The 20,973-nt window shown below is 35.7% G+C and overlaps 1 protein-coding gene and 1 long non-coding RNA gene across 3 annotated transcripts; both read right to left on the reverse strand.

Moving 5' to 3' along the window:
* Positions 1–8,234: 8,234 nt before the first annotated feature.
* Positions 8,235–11,783, reverse strand: LOC120630500. Of its 2 annotated transcripts, none has more exons than XM_039899749.1 (3): positions 11,756–11,783; positions 9,316–9,525; positions 8,235–9,037 (listed from the first exon to the last, which is right to left on the reverse strand). In XM_039899749.1, exons 2-3 carry the CDS (start codon positions 9,502–9,504, stop codon positions 8,375–8,377), a joined length of 852 nt encoding a protein of 283 aa, XP_039755683.1. In that variant the 5' UTR covers positions 9,505–9,525; positions 11,756–11,783; the 3' UTR covers positions 8,235–8,374. The 2 variants fall into 2 exon arrangements, with proteins under 2 accessions (XP_039755683.1, XP_039755682.1); XM_039899748.1 differs by having other exon boundaries at positions 11,614–11,767.
* Positions 11,784–15,415: 3,632 nt separating this feature from the next.
* LOC120630442 lies at positions 15,416–18,618 on the reverse strand. Its single transcript, XR_005659029.1, has 3 exons — positions 18,500–18,618; positions 17,154–17,276; positions 15,416–16,792 (listed from the first exon to the last, which is right to left on the reverse strand). It is a non-coding gene; the product is annotated as an uncharacterized LOC120630442 (long non-coding RNA).
* Between the last annotated feature and the right edge of the window lie 2,355 nt (positions 18,619–20,973).

Below are 20,973 nucleotides of genomic sequence, written 5' to 3' on the forward strand. Positions count from 1 at the left end.
CCATTTCTTTTTCTATGTTTTTTCCTTTTACGCCATTGGTTGCCTGGAAGAAATCGCTATGTAGCGATAAGGCCACCAAATTGTACTCTCTTGATTTGTATTTATATCTTTGTAACTACTTTTTGTTTCTTTGGTGTACAATAAAAGTGTATTCATTCATTCATTGTATAAGTAGGTACTTATACAAAGTTATCACCATCAATTAGTCACTAGTGAGAAATACATATTTTACAAGATGACTTGTTTCGTATCATGGCGTAGTGTTTAGTGCTCTGTGAGGTCCCAGGTTCGATCCCCGGCATGCTTGTATTTTCTGTTCTCTTTTGATCTGGTCGGGTCGAAGGCTTTTGCGGTGGTTATTACCACCCACCGACAAAGAAGTAGAATCTTAGCATCGGGTGAGATGGCAGTTACGTGATAACTTGTACCGAAATAAAAAAAACTTTGTCGATCAAGTTAGATGTGTAGTTAGTTGATCTAGTGCAGTGGAATCATGGAACAGTACGGTGAGAGCAAAGTAAAATAAAAATAACGACCCTCTTAAACAAGCAGTGCCTTTAAGGTGCATTTTACGTTAACGTAGCAGTGTTCCGATACTGGAAATAACCGACCCTGCGCTGCTTCGTACTCGCTACAGATCCTTTTGCTTTCAATTATGAAAACTGAAAGAGAAAAACTTAACTTAAGTGAAAAACGAGGTTATGCAAAATTGCTTCACAAAGCACGATCGCGAGCGTTGTTCGCTCAAAGGGTGCGGGTGAAATTAATTACTGCTGCTAATTAAATGATGCCGTTGCCGCCCGCAGGACTCGGGGAAGGTGCTGCGAATCTGCGTTGTTACATTACTACGGGTTTGCTTTAGACATAGCTGCTTTTAGAGTTTCAGCGGTTTCAGCTTTTCGCGATCGAGCTCGTCCGGGAAGTACTACCGCATTCTTATTTGTACCGCCAAGCAGCATTCCAGAGCAAACAGAGCGGCAGTTTGCAGGAGGTGTTCCCTGGCTGCCCTGCAAAGTGTAGATCTGTTTATAGGCGATGGTGTTTCGTTTACTATCTTACCGGTGCTGTGTTTGTTTGTCCGACAAATACTCCTAATTAAAAAAAACATAAATTTTCGGTACAAAAGACGAAGACGTTCTGAAGTTATACAGCTGCATACTTCAGCATTACGGAAATATGAAGTTGCTTGCGGTTTAACCATATTGATGCGGAAATCTAATAAGTAATATAGATTTATTTTTCCCTTTAATGAAACTCAGTTTAATGTACTGAATTTTTTTATTTATAAACACGAATACGAATGTTTTATAGTTGGAAATAAAGGCTTTATTTGTGAAACTAATTACCTACCAGGTCCAGTTTTATTTCCAAACTATGTTATTCGCGGCCCGTCGTCGCCGTACGTGTTATTCTATACCCGTCGCAACTTCTAAGCGATAGGTTCAATTTGAATAATTGAAACATGAATTAGCAGGTATATAATCAGACTTAATATTTATATTCTTTTATATCTTTAGCATTTATAATATTAGTAGGATGGTACGCATGCATTCGATCGTTGTCCCATATGCCTTGCGACTTGCTGTTATCTGTGAAGAGTTATGTCCTTTATTTCCGACAATATTTATCAGATCCCAATTAAAATTAGACAATACATGCTTGATAGTATACATTTTCGGAGCTATGAAATGAAATGAAATGAAAATGAAATGAAAATTTATTTGTTCACATAAAACAATAGCAGATAAGGCTATGAAGTAAAATTAATAAAAATCTTCATCCCGTTTCCCGGAGGGAACTTATTGTTTATTGGGATAAAAAGTATCCTATATGTTGACCCGGAATACCAGCTACCACTATGCCAAATTTTATTTAAATCCGTTCAGTAGGTTTCACGTGATGCCCGGACAGACAGACAAAAATTAAATAAAAATCTGTTTTGGGTTCAGTATCGATTATAAAGCATCCCCAGGTTAAAATTTTCAAAATATATTAAATGTACAGAAATCTTCCAGTTACAGATTTATTATAAGTATAGATTATAGTACAAATAATAATTCCAATAATTCAGAACCCGTACAGAAAAAACTTTTAGAAAAAAGAGCAGTTCTCCTAAATGGGTGGCGTAATTGAAGCATGCGCCTTCTAGTGACATTCTCAAACAAATCAAAGTTTAATGGCGGATTACATTTTTGCACAACTCCCTCAATATGGGTAGCAAACGAAAGGGCTTGACGAGTAGAATAATGTCCACTGTATTGAACGCTGATGTTTTATATATTTTTAATTAATATACATTATAAATTATATCGTAGTTATTCCTAATGATTGCGAACAAGCCACACACTCTTAATTTTATTATTTTAACGAAAAAGTAGATTATAAAAAAAACATGCGTACTATATATGACAAGTAAGAAAATTGGTATAGGTACATAAGGTCAAAGGTGAGATCGCATTCAGAATGTTCTTGTCTCTTGAGGCTCATAAATATCATGCCAGCGAATCCCGGACCGGAGTATACATAAATGAAGTAAGGTAATAAATGGACGTCCATCAGTCTCCCAGTAGCAAGTAACAAGTTCTCAGCGCGGGGTTGTCGCGCGGCCGGTCGAGTCGGCCGAGGCGGTAAACAACGCTATAATTCTTCTCGTCTTCTGTTTTATCGCTTGTTTTTCCCGAGAGGAACTATTCAAGATTAAAGTATTATAACAATAACACGCAATAATATGAGTTCAGTTGTTATTGGTTATACGGTGAGATTTCTGATACCTTTTTCTGAGGGACAATTTGGAGGTAGGTAGTAGGAGGTTTCGGCTGCCTAGGTACCCCTACAGATAAACACCTCCAGCCAAGTGATTTAACGTTCCGCTACGATGCCGTGTACAAAAAGATTTGGGGTACGGCTTTCTATAGTACTAGCGCTATCGTAGGCAGGTTAATTCTTTACCATCTTAGACTGTATCATCACTTGACTGCAATTTTACTAAATTGTGTGAAATAAAGTATTTAAATTATATATAGGTATATGCGCGGAGAAAGTCAGTTGTCTCCGTAGATCTAGAAAGATGGAGTTGATTAGCGTTGTATCTATTTTATTACAACAAACGAGCGTAAAATAAATAGCGCGATTTAACACAACAAAATAAAAAGAAAATATGTACATAGACAATTAGATCGTTTGCATTTTTAAATGTCACAGCACTTTGTAAAATAAAAAAAACAAAAAGAGACAGTTTCAACGAGCAATGAAAACATGAAAGGAAATTAAACTTGCTTTTATCTCTATGCAGTTTATTTCGCAGCAAATAATTATTCGCCGAGTGCGCGTCGCCGTAGTTCAGTACTGCACTATATTCTACACTATCATTTTGCTTTTCGTCTCTGCCTGAGAACTACCCAGACATTTACGGACCCGCCGAGCGCATTTATGCAACTTCTTACTCTTACTTAAAACATACATAAAAACATGTTCATCACTCTTCATCATCATCACTTGAGCCGCTGACGTCCACCGCTGGACATTGTATCTTGTAGGGAGCTGTTTCAATGGCTCCTAGAGATTCCCTTGATGTCCGTCCACCTTAAGGGACGCCATTCCAGCACATTCGCACCTCTTCGTTTAGCTTTGTCGGTTACTCTAGTTCTTCTACGGAAATCCTCACTTCTGATTTGATTGTAGATAGTAGGTAAGTAGTTCTAACATAGCTCTCTTCATCGCCCGCTGAGTAACTGTAAGCCTTCTTCTAAGGCCCATTTTTTAGTATAGAAACAAATATATTATATAAAAATACTATACTAGAAACAAATATACTATATAATAATAATAATATTATATAAAAGTACTATGTAAGAAGTATGTCTTTTAAGGGTCTTTATACCTAAACTCAAAAACATAGTACCTATATTTAAACGACCTCCTGATTTATTTATTTATTTCAAGTTTCTTGGCCTCTAGTTTATAATTAGTCAAGTGATTGAGTGAGTAAATAGTTGATGGCAAAAGGCTGTAGACGCAGGCGTATAAAATTGTAAGGGTTGCGTACCCAAGGAATGCCCATGGGTCTCAACGTAACGTAAACTCACGTGCCGTAAACGCACACGAAGTCAATTCTAAGGTTTTCGGGCCATCTGCCATTGTAGGTACTAATTGTATTCGAGGATATTAAAATCATAAACCATTATTCTCAGATTAAATACGACATAGAGATACAATATTATGTTGGAACAGCGAATCTTCAGATATACGAGCTATATATTATATTCATAATATATTGTGTATAAATTACATGCAAATATGGAAAATAATTCCGGCATTTAAACTAGGGGACTCATATTGATTTTGTGTCGTCAAAGACAACTCTTTATAAAAAAACGATAATCTCAGTTATTCGTAATGTAATCGAGCCTTAATAGTAAGCTTAGTCCTCTATTTTAGCGTGGGTAGGTAGGTATTATATAATAGAAGTGTGTGTGTCGGTCAGATAATATTATGTCACAACCTTCTATTCAGTTTGTATTCCGTGGTTTATAAAGAAGTATGAAATATTTGGCTTTTTAACACGTTTTCGAATCGCTTATATGGTCGCTTTTGCTCGCGCATAAGTGCTTTATTTATGATTCGGTTTTATTTATTGATGATCACTTTAGACGTGTCTCAATGCAGCGACAGACCTTTTGATACACAAGTAGCCCAGTGGACAACAAAGAGTACCGAACGTGTGTCTACAGTACGTATGTAGCAACTAGGTAGGTACACTATTACCAAAAGATTGATATCAGAATTACATTGATATCATAACTCCATTAAATTACCCAGATAATGCTATAACCCAAGTCTTTTACACGATTAGCTAATCGAATGAAACCTTCGTAATGACTTATCGGAAAATCAAAGTAGGTACTGCACCTAACTCCGCACGTCGAATATCGGATTCAATAAGCCAACGGGATTAGGTTCGTCAGCTAAAATAACATTATTAATCTCAGATAAATTAGATCATCTGCCATCGTACCCAGCCTCCATTCAATCCCATCTCCATATTAGGAGACGTGATCAGAATTCGTTTATTTCAATTTTGGTTGCGTTTATTTCAACGTTTCATTTTTGGAACAGTTGGATAATGTGAAATGCGTGAGGGTGAATATTTGGTAAGCTGGCATGGAAGTTCAAGCAACTGGATCATTAATCCGCCGGTTCCAATCCCCCCAGTCATATTACTTAATAGTTCTCTGGCACACTACCTTTACCTTACAGTAAGTTTTTGTATAATGATAATTGATGCACCAAGCAGGTGGCCCACAAACAGAGCAAAGCCATGTTAGTGACACCCTGTGACCGTCAACCTTAGGCATAGGTGTTAAGCCTCATGTGCCTCTAATTACACGCAACCACGCCTTTAAGACTGAAGCACAAAAACGCTGCTCTTCAGTAAATATAAACGTGGCGCTAGTCCGTAGACGAGCTGTCACAAAAAGCTTAACTACGTACCTATACACTCACACTAGTAACATAATAAATCATACCTAGTTATCCAGTTGTAGTAGAGGCCCCTTCAACTTCAAATTGCTAGCAATATGTTCCGACTCTCCTACGGATCTCTTCATTTTCGATTTTAGCTCGAAGGGATAGCTTTATTTTGAGCACAGGTCGCTTTTTACCGTACAAGGTTAAACAGATTAAACAGATGATGAAATTTATTATAGTGGTATGTTATGATCGAAATGTCGTTCTTTGAGTCGAATAAATCTTGTTAAAGGTACTAATAAACTGTTTGTCATTTATATATTGCAATGACAATGATTTCTGCAATTCAAATAGAAATAAAATAAAATACAAAACGACATTCACAAACGACAATTTAGGGTTGTGATTGACCCGTGACCGGGTCGTTTGCCTTTCTGACGGTAAAGCTTCTAAACTGAATGGATTTTATTTGCATATTAAGCCACTTTGTGTTTTAAATGTTGCAGAATAAATCGGGTTTGCCAGTTAGCTGTGTATAAAAGCATTGTTTCACAAGTCACAAGGCTCAAACAAGGCTCAAACGGGAATGAATTTAGAATTCAATTTAAGACAATACATTATAGATATATTTATAAAAAAATACATTTAACAGAAAGAGTAAGTAAGCAAGCGCAAGGAGTAACGTGAAGCAAGGCATGCGTTTTAACTTTACTGCATACGTGAACATGCTTAAGATGGAAATTGAGAAATTATCAACTCCCTAAATTGGAGCTGCCGGGCATCAAACCCCCAGATTCCCATTTAAAAACAGGCTAGAGCACAGGACTGCGGCACTGAGGTGAGGGAGGTTAAATAGTGCTAAGGTCTGCGGATAATTAAGTTTAGGGGCGCTGTCTTCAGAGGAATAAGGTTTTGGTTTTTGGTGGATTTATGGATTATGATAACCTAGATAAAGAATAATATGCCTTGGGCTTGTGCAGAATGTAAACATTTATGTGGATCAATACTGAATGTCTTCTTTTCTTTCTTTACCGTTAAGGTGTAGACTTGCAACGTCACAGTAATTAATATTGAATTAAAAAATATGTATCTTAGATAATCTATAAAGTTGAAGTGTCCTTTCATAATAACAACTTTCTATTGAATGCTAAAAGAATATGTATACGGCACATAAAGCTAGAGTATAGCTTTAAGAATAAACTGGAGCGAATTGATTCACGATTCACAATATGATGAAAGGCTTACTTATATGGAATAAACGCGCTGGATTAGCAAACACGAAGTTGTAAACAATTGCTGTGTAAAATTTTATAGGCGCTTCATGTTTTATTTTTCTTTTGTTTGCTTGTCGGATTTGATAAGTTATTGTGAAACCTGCATCATGTCAAGCAAGATATTGTACGGTGTTCCAAATACTACGGTCTTGTGCTGTATGCTTCTAGCGGCTCCCTGCGACTGCGTTTACCGGTGCGAGGTCGCTATTCCAGCACCTTAGGAAACTCATCATCCTCGGTTCTCCGTGCTATAGCGCTGCAGCCCTAGCCATGCTATCGAAGTAATAGATAGGGCGGGCGATGCGATGTGGTGGGTTGGAGTTCATTGTGCGGAATAGTGCATGAAAGTTTGTGTGGAAAACTTGTTAGAACTAGCGAGGAAACGCAAATGTGTGTAGGTATACTTTCAAACGTTGAGTGCGTGTGTGTGTTGTGGTATCACATTAGTAGCGCGTTATTAAATAATGGCGCGGAGAAATGTAACGTATTATGAAGTACGAGCGGAGGATGTTGAAATTAATTAAAGTTGAAAATTGAATTATGGCGCCGGTAGCACCCTCCCCCACCGCACGGCCTGCTAATGTCATGTTATTGTTTTATGGCGTAGCTAAGTTTTAAATGGCAGGTAGATTTTTTCTAGCTTTTAGAGGGTAGTCACTTCGTCTACATGGATTTGTTTTACCTCGCCTGATTCGTTGACTACACTCGCCCGCTCTGTAACTTTCACTATGCAAAACGTCAACGTGATTATTTGGAAAGTTTCGTTGCTCGCTGCGTGAAATAACTAAAACGTAAAATGATGCTTCTATCCCATACGTTTGCAAAGGGCTAAATGTGTTTAGTTAATTTCAGTTCGTTGATGCCTATAGGTAAATAACTTTTAAATGCTCTTTAAATAGCCATACCATTTCCCTGGAAAAATCTTGACGACGTGGGCACTATTGGATTGAAGCAGGCCTTACTTTGCGGAAATCCATAATATTTTATGAAAATTAAGCTTACTTTGCTATACACCGCGAACAGCAGGAGAATCTGTATGGTGTAATTTATAATTACTTTGTGATGGAGGATGCTCCGGTTTCGGAGCGTAACGTGCGTAGAGGGTACATTTCTGAGGAGAACGGATTAAAGTAATTATAAATTACACCATACTGATTCTCCTGCTGTTCGCGGAGTACTTATAGCAAATTAAGCTTAATTTTTATTATAGACGTGGGCACTACTAATACACCTATCTGTTTAGTGGTTTTTGAATAAAATTATTAACACCACTGTCATAAATAAGATTCACTAAATTGCTTTCTCCTCGATTTGCTTGTGAAAGTCCTTACAATATCGGTTTGGATGTTCCGAATGTACAGACAGACAAAACATTGGAACACTTTTCTGGGTTATGCTTCTGATTAAATAGTCGTATGACCTTCGGTATTATTTTTGAAATAAGAAAAAGACTTACTTAAAATTAATCGAATTAGTCTTACTTTATAGTTAGCAAGATGTAGGTAGGTAAATGGAATTTTATGTCATGGAATAAAATTCCACTATAATTTCTTGTACTCATCTTTTATGATTCACCAAAATCTCCTTTATTGATTATGAGCTTCAGTTAGGTTAGGAAATAATTTGTTGGAGCTTTAACCTAGATCTTCACTTAGATTCTCTATTTTTATGGAATGAGTTTGAGTTACAACTGTATTATTAGTTTCATCTTCTATTACATATTTTTGTGTATCTTCTTTTATCACTTCCGGTTCAAAATCCTCGTCTAATTGCTCAACTTTGACTTTAACGTCGAGTAAATTATCGGGATCTTGAATGATAGTGTTAGGATCCATAAAAATTGACTCTTCTAGAAGAATTTCACCGCCATTTAGTTCAGTATCATCTTCAGCTTCAACTTTAATCATAAAGGTATATGTTTCTACGTCTTCCTCTGGCGTAGTTACTTCTGTGTCTTGTGTAAAGCTTACGTGTGAAATCTTTTGTAATTTCTTTCTTTGCTCCAGGATAATCTCTTCTTCTGTTACAGGTGAAGCTTTTGTAACCTTTTGACTACCTTGTGGTTCACCTTCACCCATCATTTTTCGCTTTTTTGGTTTTTCTTGAGTTTCCAGTAATTTCTGTTCTCCTTTGCTTTGTGCTTCTGAAGTATTTTCCACTTGTTCTTTAGTGGTATTGTCGTCTTGTTCGCGGCAGGGGAACTTGTGAGGAAGAATACCCTTTTTTAAAATTAGTTTCTTGGTTTTCTTTGTGCCCATCACTTTCCATTGAATGTAGTTTTCCATGTCTCGTTCAAGCTGAAACATTGAGCACATCAAATTGTAAGCTAGCAAACATTATCTTGGTGCTGAAATGAAACTGTAAGCATTTCTTTTAAACCAACTTTGAAAAGGAGGATATCAATTCGGAAGTTTTTTTCAATTTATATTTTACTGATTAGATCGCGTGAAGGTTACCTAGGATTTATTTGGCATCGAAAGAGCGCCCCTCTAGTTAAAATACTTAGAAACAGAGTGGGTGATTGTCACCATTTCAATACTAGTGTAGTGTAGTGAAAGGTGTTACAAGTGTTTACATCAAAGTGGTCCTCGCAGCAGAACCGGTTGCTGGTGGCCGATAGCGGCTTGTGCGCCGGCGCGCAACGCTCCATCACCTCGCACCAGCGCGTGCGCAGCGGCCCCGTGGGGATGCTGAAGAACAGTTTCTGCGGTGACGTGCTGGTGGTGTTCTTGCAGCCCGGCACTACGCAGTACTTGTACCGCATCCGCTCCACTGGATCCTCGGGCTTTCATGAAATTAATAATTATTGTATAAAGCATACTAGCTGCGCCTAGGGTTACCAAATCTTAGGATTTTTCCTGAGATTTCAGGATTCTGCAAATCTAATGGTGTCTCAAGATTTTTTTTAATTCACTTCTTTGCAGAACCATAAAAAAACGCCTTGCAAAAGTCGAACTCAATGACAACATTTTCTATGGTTAATAATTTTTATACATTGTTAAGTTCTTCAGAGAGAAATTCTCTTTAAAGTTCTTCAGAGAGAAATTCTCTTTAAAGTTCTTAACAAGAAGTTCAAAGCTAATTTGGTATCCCTAGTTTCAGCTCCTGCCACTAAGCAAGAATAGTTATCGTCGAGGCAAGAATCGAAATCGCATTGTTAGATGATTCGTATGCTTAAGGTTAACCAAGAAAATTTCTATCCAAACAAAATTTGGCAAAACCTAAACGGATAGTATAATCTATCCGGTAAAAAATATTATTTAAATCGGTTAATCATTTGACGGAGTTATTGTGTAAAATCGTCAAACACTTTCATCCCCTCTCCTAAAGGGACTAAGCTGAATTTCGGGATAAAAAGTATCCTATGTCCTACCTCGTAGTATGAATTAGTATTGTGCAAAGTTTCATTTGAATTTATTCAGTAGTTTAAGCGTGAGGCGCGGCTCAGATACAGGCAGAGAGACAGACAACCAGACATGAATGACAAAAATTACAGTTTTGGGTTCAGTATCGGTTATGGAATGCCCTCCAAAAATTTTTTTTTACATCTTCAATGTTCAGAATTCAATCCGTTACATTTTTATTATAAGCAGGTAGAGATATGAATTACTTACAAAAAACATTTGGCCAATGTAATGGTAATTAATTTGTCAAATTCGATAGACAACATTTCCCAGCATTGAAGACATAGTATTGAAAATAAATAACCATAAGGATAGCTACTAGAAATATAAATAAGACGTAATTTTAATGACAGTCGAAACAGAAAGATAAGATCGTATCGTATTCATCTTATTAGATATGATTCCCGTATTAAGAGAAACGTATTTTTTTATATTATTAGTGAGATTGTTATTTATTTTCAATAAATAACACTGTAAAATCTAGCGATGCGCCATGAAACACTAAATGACGTTAAATCTAAGTAAGGGGTAAATAATAATCAAAATCAAAAATTATGAAACTAATAAACATGAAAAACTAAAATCTAAAATCAAATGTAATATTGTGAGTGTCTTTAGTGTACATAAAGGAAAAATTATATAAAAGTACTAAAAGGTGTGAAAAGTAATAATTTGTTATAATTTTTTTTTTTTAATTATCATCAATACCAAAATCAATAATCGTTGGTTATGGAATAAGGACTATCTATATAGCTCTTATTGCCTAGGATGTTACGAGTTCGGCCATTACACGGCAAGTTTTTCACGGCATTCACGGCATTACGCGGTTATATTAAAAAAAAAAATTTGCAATTTATATTAACTAAACCTTTAAGTAAGTTTTGATATATGTAGTTATTTTTTTTGATATAGTCGAACATCATAGTGCAGGTTTTTTAAAATGAGTCATCATGTCATACTCATTGATTCAGTTAGGTAGGTACTTAGTAAAGAAAGAGTTAGTTAAGGAGCAACCTATTTACCAATTATATAAATAAAACGTTTTAAGTTTCACTTCCGCTGTATTATATAATTCTTTCGTGCAAAAATAAGAAACAGATGTTGGTTTGTTATTGCATTGATTACGTGTAATGAAATTGAATTCAGTTCAAAATGGAATACCTTGTTGCCACGAAAACGTGGGTTGACAAGGAGGTGTGAAAGATCTTAAACTTCCCCGACTCTGACTCTAATTATTTCCACTAAATATTTAGCTTCCCGCACTTTTGCTAAAAGAAGACATAGCGGTGCAAATAAAACTAACAGATAGGATTAGGTAAGCTTTGGAAAAAAGTTAAACTTACTAAGTACCTAATATCCAATTATCAATTAAAAAATCCAGGTAGTGATAAACTTTTCATTTTAGTTATAATTATCATCATTAATAATAACCTTAGCGAAAAGTAAACTAGTACACATTTAGTATTTACCTCAGTGGTCGTGACTTTCGTAGTGTGTATTGACTTCTTTGAATCTCCAGGTAATTTCTTGGTTGCATTAGCCATCACGCACGCAATTTTTAAGTAAATATAGAACAATTTAAATAGGGAACAAATTGTAAAAAGGTTATACCTCTGAACTGAGGCGTGTATGACGTTTGACAGCGGAGACTTATCAGACGCGCCGCGCATGCGCGGGCGGGCGGCGGGAGGGGGGCAGTTCCCGGCCGGCGCGGCGGCGGGCAACCTCGAAAAATGACGTCACTGATTAATTATGGCGCGCGATGCAGTTCTGCCAACTTAACTCGCAAATGACAGCGAGTGCGGTTTTTTAAATATGCCTGACAAAAGCATAATAATATTATGCAATGTAAAAATAATAATATACATTTATTTTTCTAAAAAACAATGTAAACAGGTAACCAAAGCTAAACTATAAAAAAGCTAGAGGCCCTGATAACTAATCGGAGTATAAACTCGTATGATAGTTATCAGTGCTCTACCCAGTTGACAGTTGCAATAAGACATAGGCTTTGTGCTTATAATTACAAAATTTAAAACTACATAATAATTAATATCATCTCTATCTATTAATAGTAATTTTGTGAGTGTATGTGAATGGGTGCGCGTATGTGTACGGTAGGTATTTTATTCTTGTATAGAAAGTAAATTTTCAGTCTTATCATAATCTAAGTCTAGGAGCCACTTGTTTATTTCTTTTTTACAATTCTGGGAAGATAGTGAGCCAATGGAAAGAACCTTATTGCATTTATTGTACAAAAAACTACCCAGGAAAGAAAAAAAAATAGACGTTTATTTTTTAATTTTCGTCGAATATTAGGGTCTATTCTCTGATATTGCTTTAAAATAAACTTTTGTATAAATAACTGTCAGTGTAAGAACTTTACTATCTTTAAATAACGTAGTAGTGGGAAATCTACGAGTATAAGGTAGAAAAGAACTAACTTTGAGTACCGCCCTCTGTGCTCGCTTCAACCGGAAGCCGGATTTTTGATGCACCTCCCCAAGAATCAATACAAACGTAAATAATAATTCACATAAGGTATAACAATTTCAATATCTTATTATCGGCCACGTGACGAATATTTTTAAAAATCGCTACGAGCTTACGGATTCTACCTGTTAATTTATTTATGTGATTATCAAATTGGAGATGTTTATCAATGATTACACTTGTATTTGATACTGTTATGTATTTCTAAACAGTGACAATTACATGTGCTTCTTGTATTTGAATTAAGAAAACAGAATGTGCCTTAATGCTGATCTTTTCTAGACAGGGTTGTGTGCACCCCTGAACTGTACCCGTTGAGCTATATTTAAGAAGGGTTTTGTGCTTTCCGAAATTGAGATCGTTAAGTATTTAGTTTCCTATCGTGCAGCCAGGACAGGACCATATCAAAGCCCTGTTAAGCATTATGTTAAACTGTTTCCCAGCTATTACCCCAGAATAGAAGAGCCATGTCATCAGCAAATGATATAAGTTTACTGTTTAAATTTTCCAGATTACATGTTTGATTTATATATTATATATTTGAGGAACAGCGTTGGACCCAAAAGCATCGCTGTGTGAAGGCCTATTCTTCCTTACCCACTTGTACTGTTTGAAAGAGATCGTAATGGCTTTATTGGTAGTGCACATGGCTTTATTGGTAGTTGGAAAGTTATATAAAAATGCGCTTCAACTTATAGCTATCCCGACCGTGATACGATCATCCTTAATATTGAAATATCCTTTTTGAGGGATTCTTGAATGGTAAACGTTACATCAATACAACCGAGTTCAACTCTTTAAAAGTTCTAAGAATCAGTCGGCGACGTATTTTTTAGGTACCGCGCGGGCTCGCTTGTGGTATATAAATTAGAGATTTGCAGCCAAAATAATCTTATATTCTAAGCGGCGCGTTAGAGAAAATTTTTACGATGCGCGCGCATAGCGTTCCGAAAAACCGACATTTAAGGTTTCCAAAAAAAAATTTGACCGTAAATCTCGGTTGTCTTATAATGAAGTAACTAGATAATGCGTTATAATAAAATTGTCAATGTATTAAATACCTTTTTTCTATTGTAAGACTTTTGATAAGATTTTTATCTTGTTACGCCAAAGTATAAAGTTTACGCCTTAGTATTCTAAGGTTGCCTGGCAGAGATCGCTATTAAGCGATAAGGCCGCCTTTTGTATTACTACTTCTTTCGATGTTTCTGTTTTTGTTATATTTTAAATGTTGTGGTATACAAATAAAGAGTTTAATAATAATATAACTTCTAACGCGTTTACATAAGTACACACACGTTTGTTTTTATATTTGGCTTCATCTTCAGCGCTTGACTACAATCACAATTCCACCATTGATGAGCCATGGCGGAGCGCGCTTGCCTAGAAGATGCCTATTCAATCTTGATTTCTAGTACTATATACGTAATAGATGGTAGGGAAAACGGAAATCGGAACGGTATTCCTGACCTTTTCGGTGCGAAGTAGAACGAGGAAGCTAAGCAATGTGCTTGACGTAGAGCCTTAGCGACGCCTCGTGGTTCGATGTTTAAACGTGGTTCCTCGTAAGCACCTAACATTGAGTTTTGTTTTAAGGTAGTAAGTATAAAATGCAACGAAAGAACCAGCGCAAGCCCAGAGGCAACATGATGGCACATGAAATATGTCGACAAAATACTCAAAAAATAAAGTACCTAGTATTAAAAGTCTAGAATTGTACTAGTATGTAGGTTCCAAAATCGCTAAAAACTTTGCCCACCCAAACAAATTGTTTCTTTTTAAACTCTAATTTCAATATGGGCAGAAAAAGTTTTATTTTATCATATTCTTTACTAGTAAAATTAAGGTAATTTTTGCCTAAATTTAAATTACGAGTAAATTATCTTTAGTTGAATATGTTGCTACATTCCTTGACTGATACAAAGAACATCATTATATAACCTGTGCACATTCGGAACATTGTTTAAATCAAGTTTCAGAAATAAAATTGCTTATATTCACCTTATCTTGCGGTTCACCTATGTTCTAACTTTCAATGAGTTTTACCTCTATAATAAGTAGTAAGTTATCGATTAACGAGTTATCGGTTGGGTTCTTTGACGCCGACAATTTGTGATGCTTTCTGACTGTCTAGCTCGCTACTCCATTATTGGCTATAATTCGCAAAATGAGCGGAAACGCCATCAATACAGCCAATGACAACAGTCACAATATCCACGTATTAACGGAGAATGCGCCGCGTTGCCGCTCTTATGTGTGCCGTCAGGCATCGCCGTGCGAGAGAAAGAGACGGTCTGCTACTGTGAGCTTTTATCGTTACTTATGTAAGGCCGAGTATACAAGAACATTTCTTAATTTCTGTGTTTCTTTTTTTAATTTCAACCTCGAATGAGTTTTACGAAAATAGTATTTTAGCTCGAGAGCATTCTGGTTTAGCTAGCTTTGTTTTGACATGGTCCAGGAAACCTATAAACATTTGATTGTGCGATTAGCGTGTTTTAGCTTTATTTTCTTATATTCTCAATACCCACTTTTTATACTTTGGCTATAATCTAGCATTTGACTTTGAAATCAAATATTATTTTTAAAAAAAGGCAAGGCTTAGAATTTAAAACATGTTGACCAAAAAATGTTTAAAATTTTATTTTGAAATCACAGGACAAAATCTGAAGTAAAAAATAATTACCTTCTAAAGTCTGCCACATATCACATAATTATTATGTTATGTAATTAGAATAAAAAAACATAATCACCAAAATATAACAGTTGTCAGTGTTCTTAATTAATAAGTAATGGTTTAAAATGCGATACGATTGTCTTTTGACTAGTTTTTAAAATTATGAAGAAGAAAGCAACAGCTGAGTTTCATGCCCTTTTCTTCACGCAAGAATCTGCCTTTCGTACAGGTGATAGAGTGACTACAAACAGACATACTTGACGTTTCAAAAGTTAGTACACTTGAAAAAATGAAATTTTTGCCCGTCAAGGCGTGGTGGAGCAATTTGGTGGGTCTAATCCCTATATACTTGCACCCAGCAGGAAGAAATAAAATTAAAATTAAGATAAATCTTCTCAGTCGGTTCACTCTTGGCAGAGCGGTGGTGGTCATCACTTAAGTGTTGTGGCACGTTTGACTATTCGTCGCCACTCCTCTGGCAAGATCAGATAAATAAGACACAGATAAGTTGGATAAAGGTACGGTCAAAATAAAAGTGCAACTTCACTTCAAAAGTGCGGCTCATTTTCCTGTCTCCTACATTACGTTATTCAACACGTATGACTTAATTTAATACAAATTAGATTTTACTTCACTGAACACAACAAGATACTAATATTTTTGGTTTTCACAATAATCGGTTGGAATTGATCTTGATTTTTGCTCACCAACGCTACAGTATTGTTTATTATATGTTTGCGTGTTTCTCTCCTTTAATAAAACGCTACCCCGTTTTATTCCTTCAAAGCGAAAGTTCATTGGTTATAAATGTTAGTAGCTGCTTAGTAGGGTCTTGTGGTGCTATCACGAGTTTTGGTGTTCATATGTTAAGTGGTGTTATTGCGCATTGTGGGGCTATCGGACATTGTGATGTTGATACATTTGGTGGTGCTATTACGATTGGTGCTGTACTTGCGTTTTGTGACGGTAAATATCTTACGAATTGTTGTGTAGATGCATTTTGAGTATTTAATGCATTTGTGGCTATCCCGAAATGTGGTTTTGTGAATGTTGGCTTTGTTGTGGATTGTGGTTTTGTGCCTAAAAATGATGCTGTGTCCAACTCTATAGAGGTTGATGAACATTTCGTCGGCTTCGTTACAGCTTCTTTTGGTATAGACGTCTGACCGACTTTATAATCCAACTTTTTCCGCTTAGTTTCTGTCTGTTTCGACTTTTTCTTGTTATTTACTTTATTCAAAGTGTAAAACTTATTCAGGAATTGCGAATACTCGATGTGGAATTCATTTTCACCCTCAGTCTCACTTTTGTCAAAATATTCTATCTTCTTCTCTTCTACGATAATTACATCTTCATCCGAAATAGTTTCATTTTCCTCTTTAATGAAATTTTCTGAGTTATCCACTTTATCCTTCAAAATGTTTACTTGACCCCACCAAACTCCATTGAATCTGATCTTCTACGTCTATTTCTTGCCCCTATTAAAAAAATAACCCTTTTCAGTAAGTAATTCATATAAAAGGCCCACAGACAGACAGAAATACAGTAGTAATAGTGCTACTTAGAAGGTTACCGTTCAGTGATCTCTTTGCTGTAAGGATATATCTATTAGGCAACCAAAGGTTACATAAACAAACACAATTCTCTCCTACATGACCTTTGATGCCAGTTGATTTAATTACAGCCTACAGAAAAATAATTTTAATGTTCTAAACCCTGATTTTAAATTTGAAGCAGCATGCATAGGTCTTTTCGACATTAATACTTTTGATTGACATAAACTAATATAGGCACTGTTATATGACCTACGAAATAACTATATAAAGTCAATATACTTACGTCAGTTGTTTGAGGTTTGGGTTCTGTAGTTGTTTGGTTTTCTATTATACAGATGATATCATCATCTTTTTTGTTGGTTCTTTCATCATCTACTTTTATAACTGTGACATCATGGGGGCCGATCTGAAAGTTTTCACATAACGGAGAAAATTTATCAGAAATTAAATACACTTCCAAAATATTATTTTATATAAAGTATTTAAAAAGAAAAGAAAAACATTAAACATGTAAATACTTAAGAAAATATTACCTTCAAAAGTGCCAAATTTAATTAATTAAAAGAGATGACCTTTCTGATTATTAAATTAGCATGGCTGGCTAATTTGCTAAACAGATCAAAAATAAATTTGGCATAACGTCAGCTTGCTGTTGGCTATTTCTTAATTTAAATGAACTCATGTGTGAATATTTTAAAGTTTTTTTAAATACACAAAACTACCTATAATTTTATATTACATTTATGGTAGGCAAAGCTATACAATTCAGTTGACTTTTCGAAATTTCATAAGGAGCAATATGTGTAAAGCAAATTACGCTAAATGCATTTGGTTTGAAATTTTGGCTGCATTTCTCTCGGTCCACTATACTGGTCAATTGATCACATATCGGCTGTGGAACGCTACGAAATCTGAATGATTGAAATAAGTGAAATACTATATTCTTTCCCTATACAATACATAGGTGAAAAACAAACCTAGAGAGCAATTGGGATAGAATCATATTAATTATATTATTGTTTTGTTGTCTGAACTGTTCATTAAAAATATCTTCTTCATTATGACTTACTATGAATATTTAAAATTAGCCCATACTTAGTTGTATTGTTAATTTGTTTGTTCTTAACTATGTTCGCCTCAACAACTGAGCCAATCTTTATAGTATTAAGATAGGGATGTATTTTACTTATTTACTTTTTATCCCAGAAATTTACTTGGTTAGCTTTCTATTGAAAAAAAAATGGATAATTTTTTTCAACTGTTAAATTTTTTTGTTTTTTTTCAGAATACGTAGATAAAAAAATTGTTATAAATATTTAAAAATGTTACCTAGAATGGAAAATATATAGAAATATAATAATATTATAATTATATTTAAATACTAAGAACTCGAATATTATTGTGGCATTGTACACACAGCCTTAGCAAGCGCCGTGCGTCAACGACACGGATGCACGACCAATGCGAACACTGTTATGCTTGATAGCTATTGGCTGATTTTACAGAAATTCTTTATAATAGCCAATAGAATCAAAGTGCTCACCAGTTCAGCTTAATGTTGATATTTACAAATCCATTGCGTATCGGTTTTGTTTTATTAAAACCTTTTTAAAAAAACGTAGCACTTACGAGACGAAGAAAAGCCCTGGCTTCTTAGAGATGGTGGATTTACGGTTTTGATAGCAATCGAAGACACATTTAGACATTTTTAGTGTGTATTGTAGTGCATCACATTCGCACTGCGGGCCAATGGCAACTGAGTGGAGAACATGGGAGTGTTGCCAGATTACTTTTATACTTTTCCCTTATACATTTCATCTGTTTAATTTGTCACCATAATATAATCTTGTATTTTATTGATACTAATGTGTTAACTAGGTATTTAATGACAGGGCAAAGTTAGGTCTAATTAGAGTTAATTGTGGTGTAATTGCATCGCGTCCGTGTGTAAAGCAGTCATCATCATTATGAACGCATTTCCTGTCCACTACGAGTATATACGACAACGGGTCTTCTCTAAAGGGTAGTGAGAAGGGCGTAGGCCGTAGGCCACCACGTTGGCCAAGTGCGAATTGGTAGACTTCACACGCCTTTGAGAATATTATGGTGACTCTCAAGCTTGCAGGTTTCCTCGCATGTAACGTTGAAATTTTATTTGCGTAAATTAAAAACACGCTTAACTCTGAAAGTTAGAGACGCGTGCCGAGGATTTACCTCGATCCCCGGAGGAGGACGCGCCGGAGTCCTGACCACTTGGATATCACTATCACTATCTCTATCCGATATATCCGTGTGAAGCCGTATAGCTCCTAATTTATTTAAACATAATAGAAATCAAAATTAAGAAATTATATATAATTCCATGGCTCAAAGCCAATAATGATATTAAAAGCAATAAAAATATGTATATGAGTTAAAAATAAACATCCGTTAGCAAATTGTGTTTCGAAATATATTTGTCATAACACGACGAACGTGTGTTATCAAAAATGTTCATTTTACCTTTTTCATTATATGTTGTTTATAAGATTTTAATTGTTTTGTATAGGCGCACGAGCATCACTTAAGACTTCTTAGCAAGTGATTAAAATTACTAAAATGCGGTAAATTTAGTTCCAGAGTACTCCATATAGGTATGTGGCTTTCATTTGTAAAAGAATGTCGCCAGTCCAGTGGGAATAAAAGGGGACGGTGCTGACAAAGGATTTGAATCCGTCAATAATTAATCGACCCGTTGGTAAGGGCCCTAGCGTTTGGCCATCGCTCTCGAAAAAGACGTATCTAATTGTTTATTTGCTGATTTATTTGTTGCGCTAAAATGTAGCGTAGCCATTCCGGCTCTTGGCATCGTGTCAGTAAATCATGGAGCGGAGATGATAGCATCTTGAGAAATCGCTGCGCCCTGCGGAACTAGCTTTTAAATTATTATCCTTGCTTAGATGGACACCTTTTTAGATACTTTCTTTATGTACTTATGAATACTGTTACATAGTACCTAATAGCGATTTACCGAGTACATTTCTCACCGAGTAATCGAGTACCAAGTTTTCATTCTCAGACTCGGTTTCATTGTCGCCAAAACGAGTACCTGGCCTCGTTACTCGGCTCAAGATTTCACATCGTGGATAAGCGAAAATAGGTTTATACAGGTACGGCGACCTAGACTGCGAGCTATCGGTCACTCTGTGTATTTTATGCAGGTTTGGTACATCTTGTAGATCGGTTGCGAGTGTCTTTTATGCAAGTTTAGTACGTGTTATATACACGTCTTAAGTGTCTTTCATGCAAGTTTAGTACGTGTCGTATACAGGTCTTAAGTGTCTTTTATGCAAGTTTAGTACGTTTCATATACAGAACGCAAGTGTCTTTTATTCAGGTTTAGTACGTGTCGTATACAGGTCTTAAGTGTCTTTTATGCAAGTTTAGTAAGCGTGTCGTATACAGGTCTTAAGTGTCTTTTATGCAAGTTTAGTACCTGTCGTATACAGATCGCAAGTGTCTTATATGCAAGTTTAGTACATGTTGTATACAGGTCTTAAGTGTCTTTTATGCAAGTTTAGTACGTGTCGTATACAGAACGCAAGTGTCTTTTATGCAAGTTTAGTACGTGTCGTATACAGAACGCAAGTGTCTTTTATGCAAGTTTAGTACGTGTCGTATACAGAACGCAAGTGTCTTTTATGCAGGTTTAGTAGGTCTCGTATACAGATCGCAAGTGTCTTTTATGTAAGTTTAATACGTGTCGTATACAGGTCTTAAGTGCCTTTTATGCAAGTTAAGACGAAGCTATACTAGCGGCTAACTTCTAAAGTTCTGTGACGACATAAACTTTAGTATGTATGTTATTATGACGTTAGGCTGACAGATCCACCTCAGTATCAGTGTAACGAAGTAGTACTTCTGTAGGCAGTAATTGTGAGTTTACAATTTTCAGGTGTTCCTTCCACAAAAAATGCCTTTCTTCAATGATTATATACTTACATTTTAGTAGGGAAGCCTTTTTAAATTATCCAACATTACTTTAAAATATAATTAGTGCTATTAAAATATAGCCGGCGCTTGACTCGTACTCGGGAAGTCCTTCTTATACAAAGCGCTACTTG

This window comes from Pararge aegeria, chromosome 16, assembly GCF_905163445.1.
Source record: "Pararge aegeria chromosome 16, ilParAegt1.1, whole genome shotgun sequence".
Classification (NCBI taxonomy): Eukaryota; Metazoa; Arthropoda; class Insecta; order Lepidoptera; family Nymphalidae; genus Pararge; species Pararge aegeria.

Excerpts from the sequence above, each read along its gene's own strand:
- LOC120630500 (XM_039899748.1), bottom strand. The coding sequence starts at position 11,688 with ATGGCTAATGCAACCAAGAAATTACCTGGAGATTCAAAGAAGTCAATA. Across the intron at positions 9,526-11,613 it reads CGAAAGTCACGACCACTGAG|CCCGAGGATCCAGTGGAGCG; the intron begins GTAAATACTAAA and ends ATTTCATGAAAG. Across the intron at positions 9,038-9,315 it reads GCTGCGAGGACCACTTTGAT|CTTGAACGAGACATGGAAAA; the intron begins GTAAACACTTGT and ends TCAATGTTTCAG.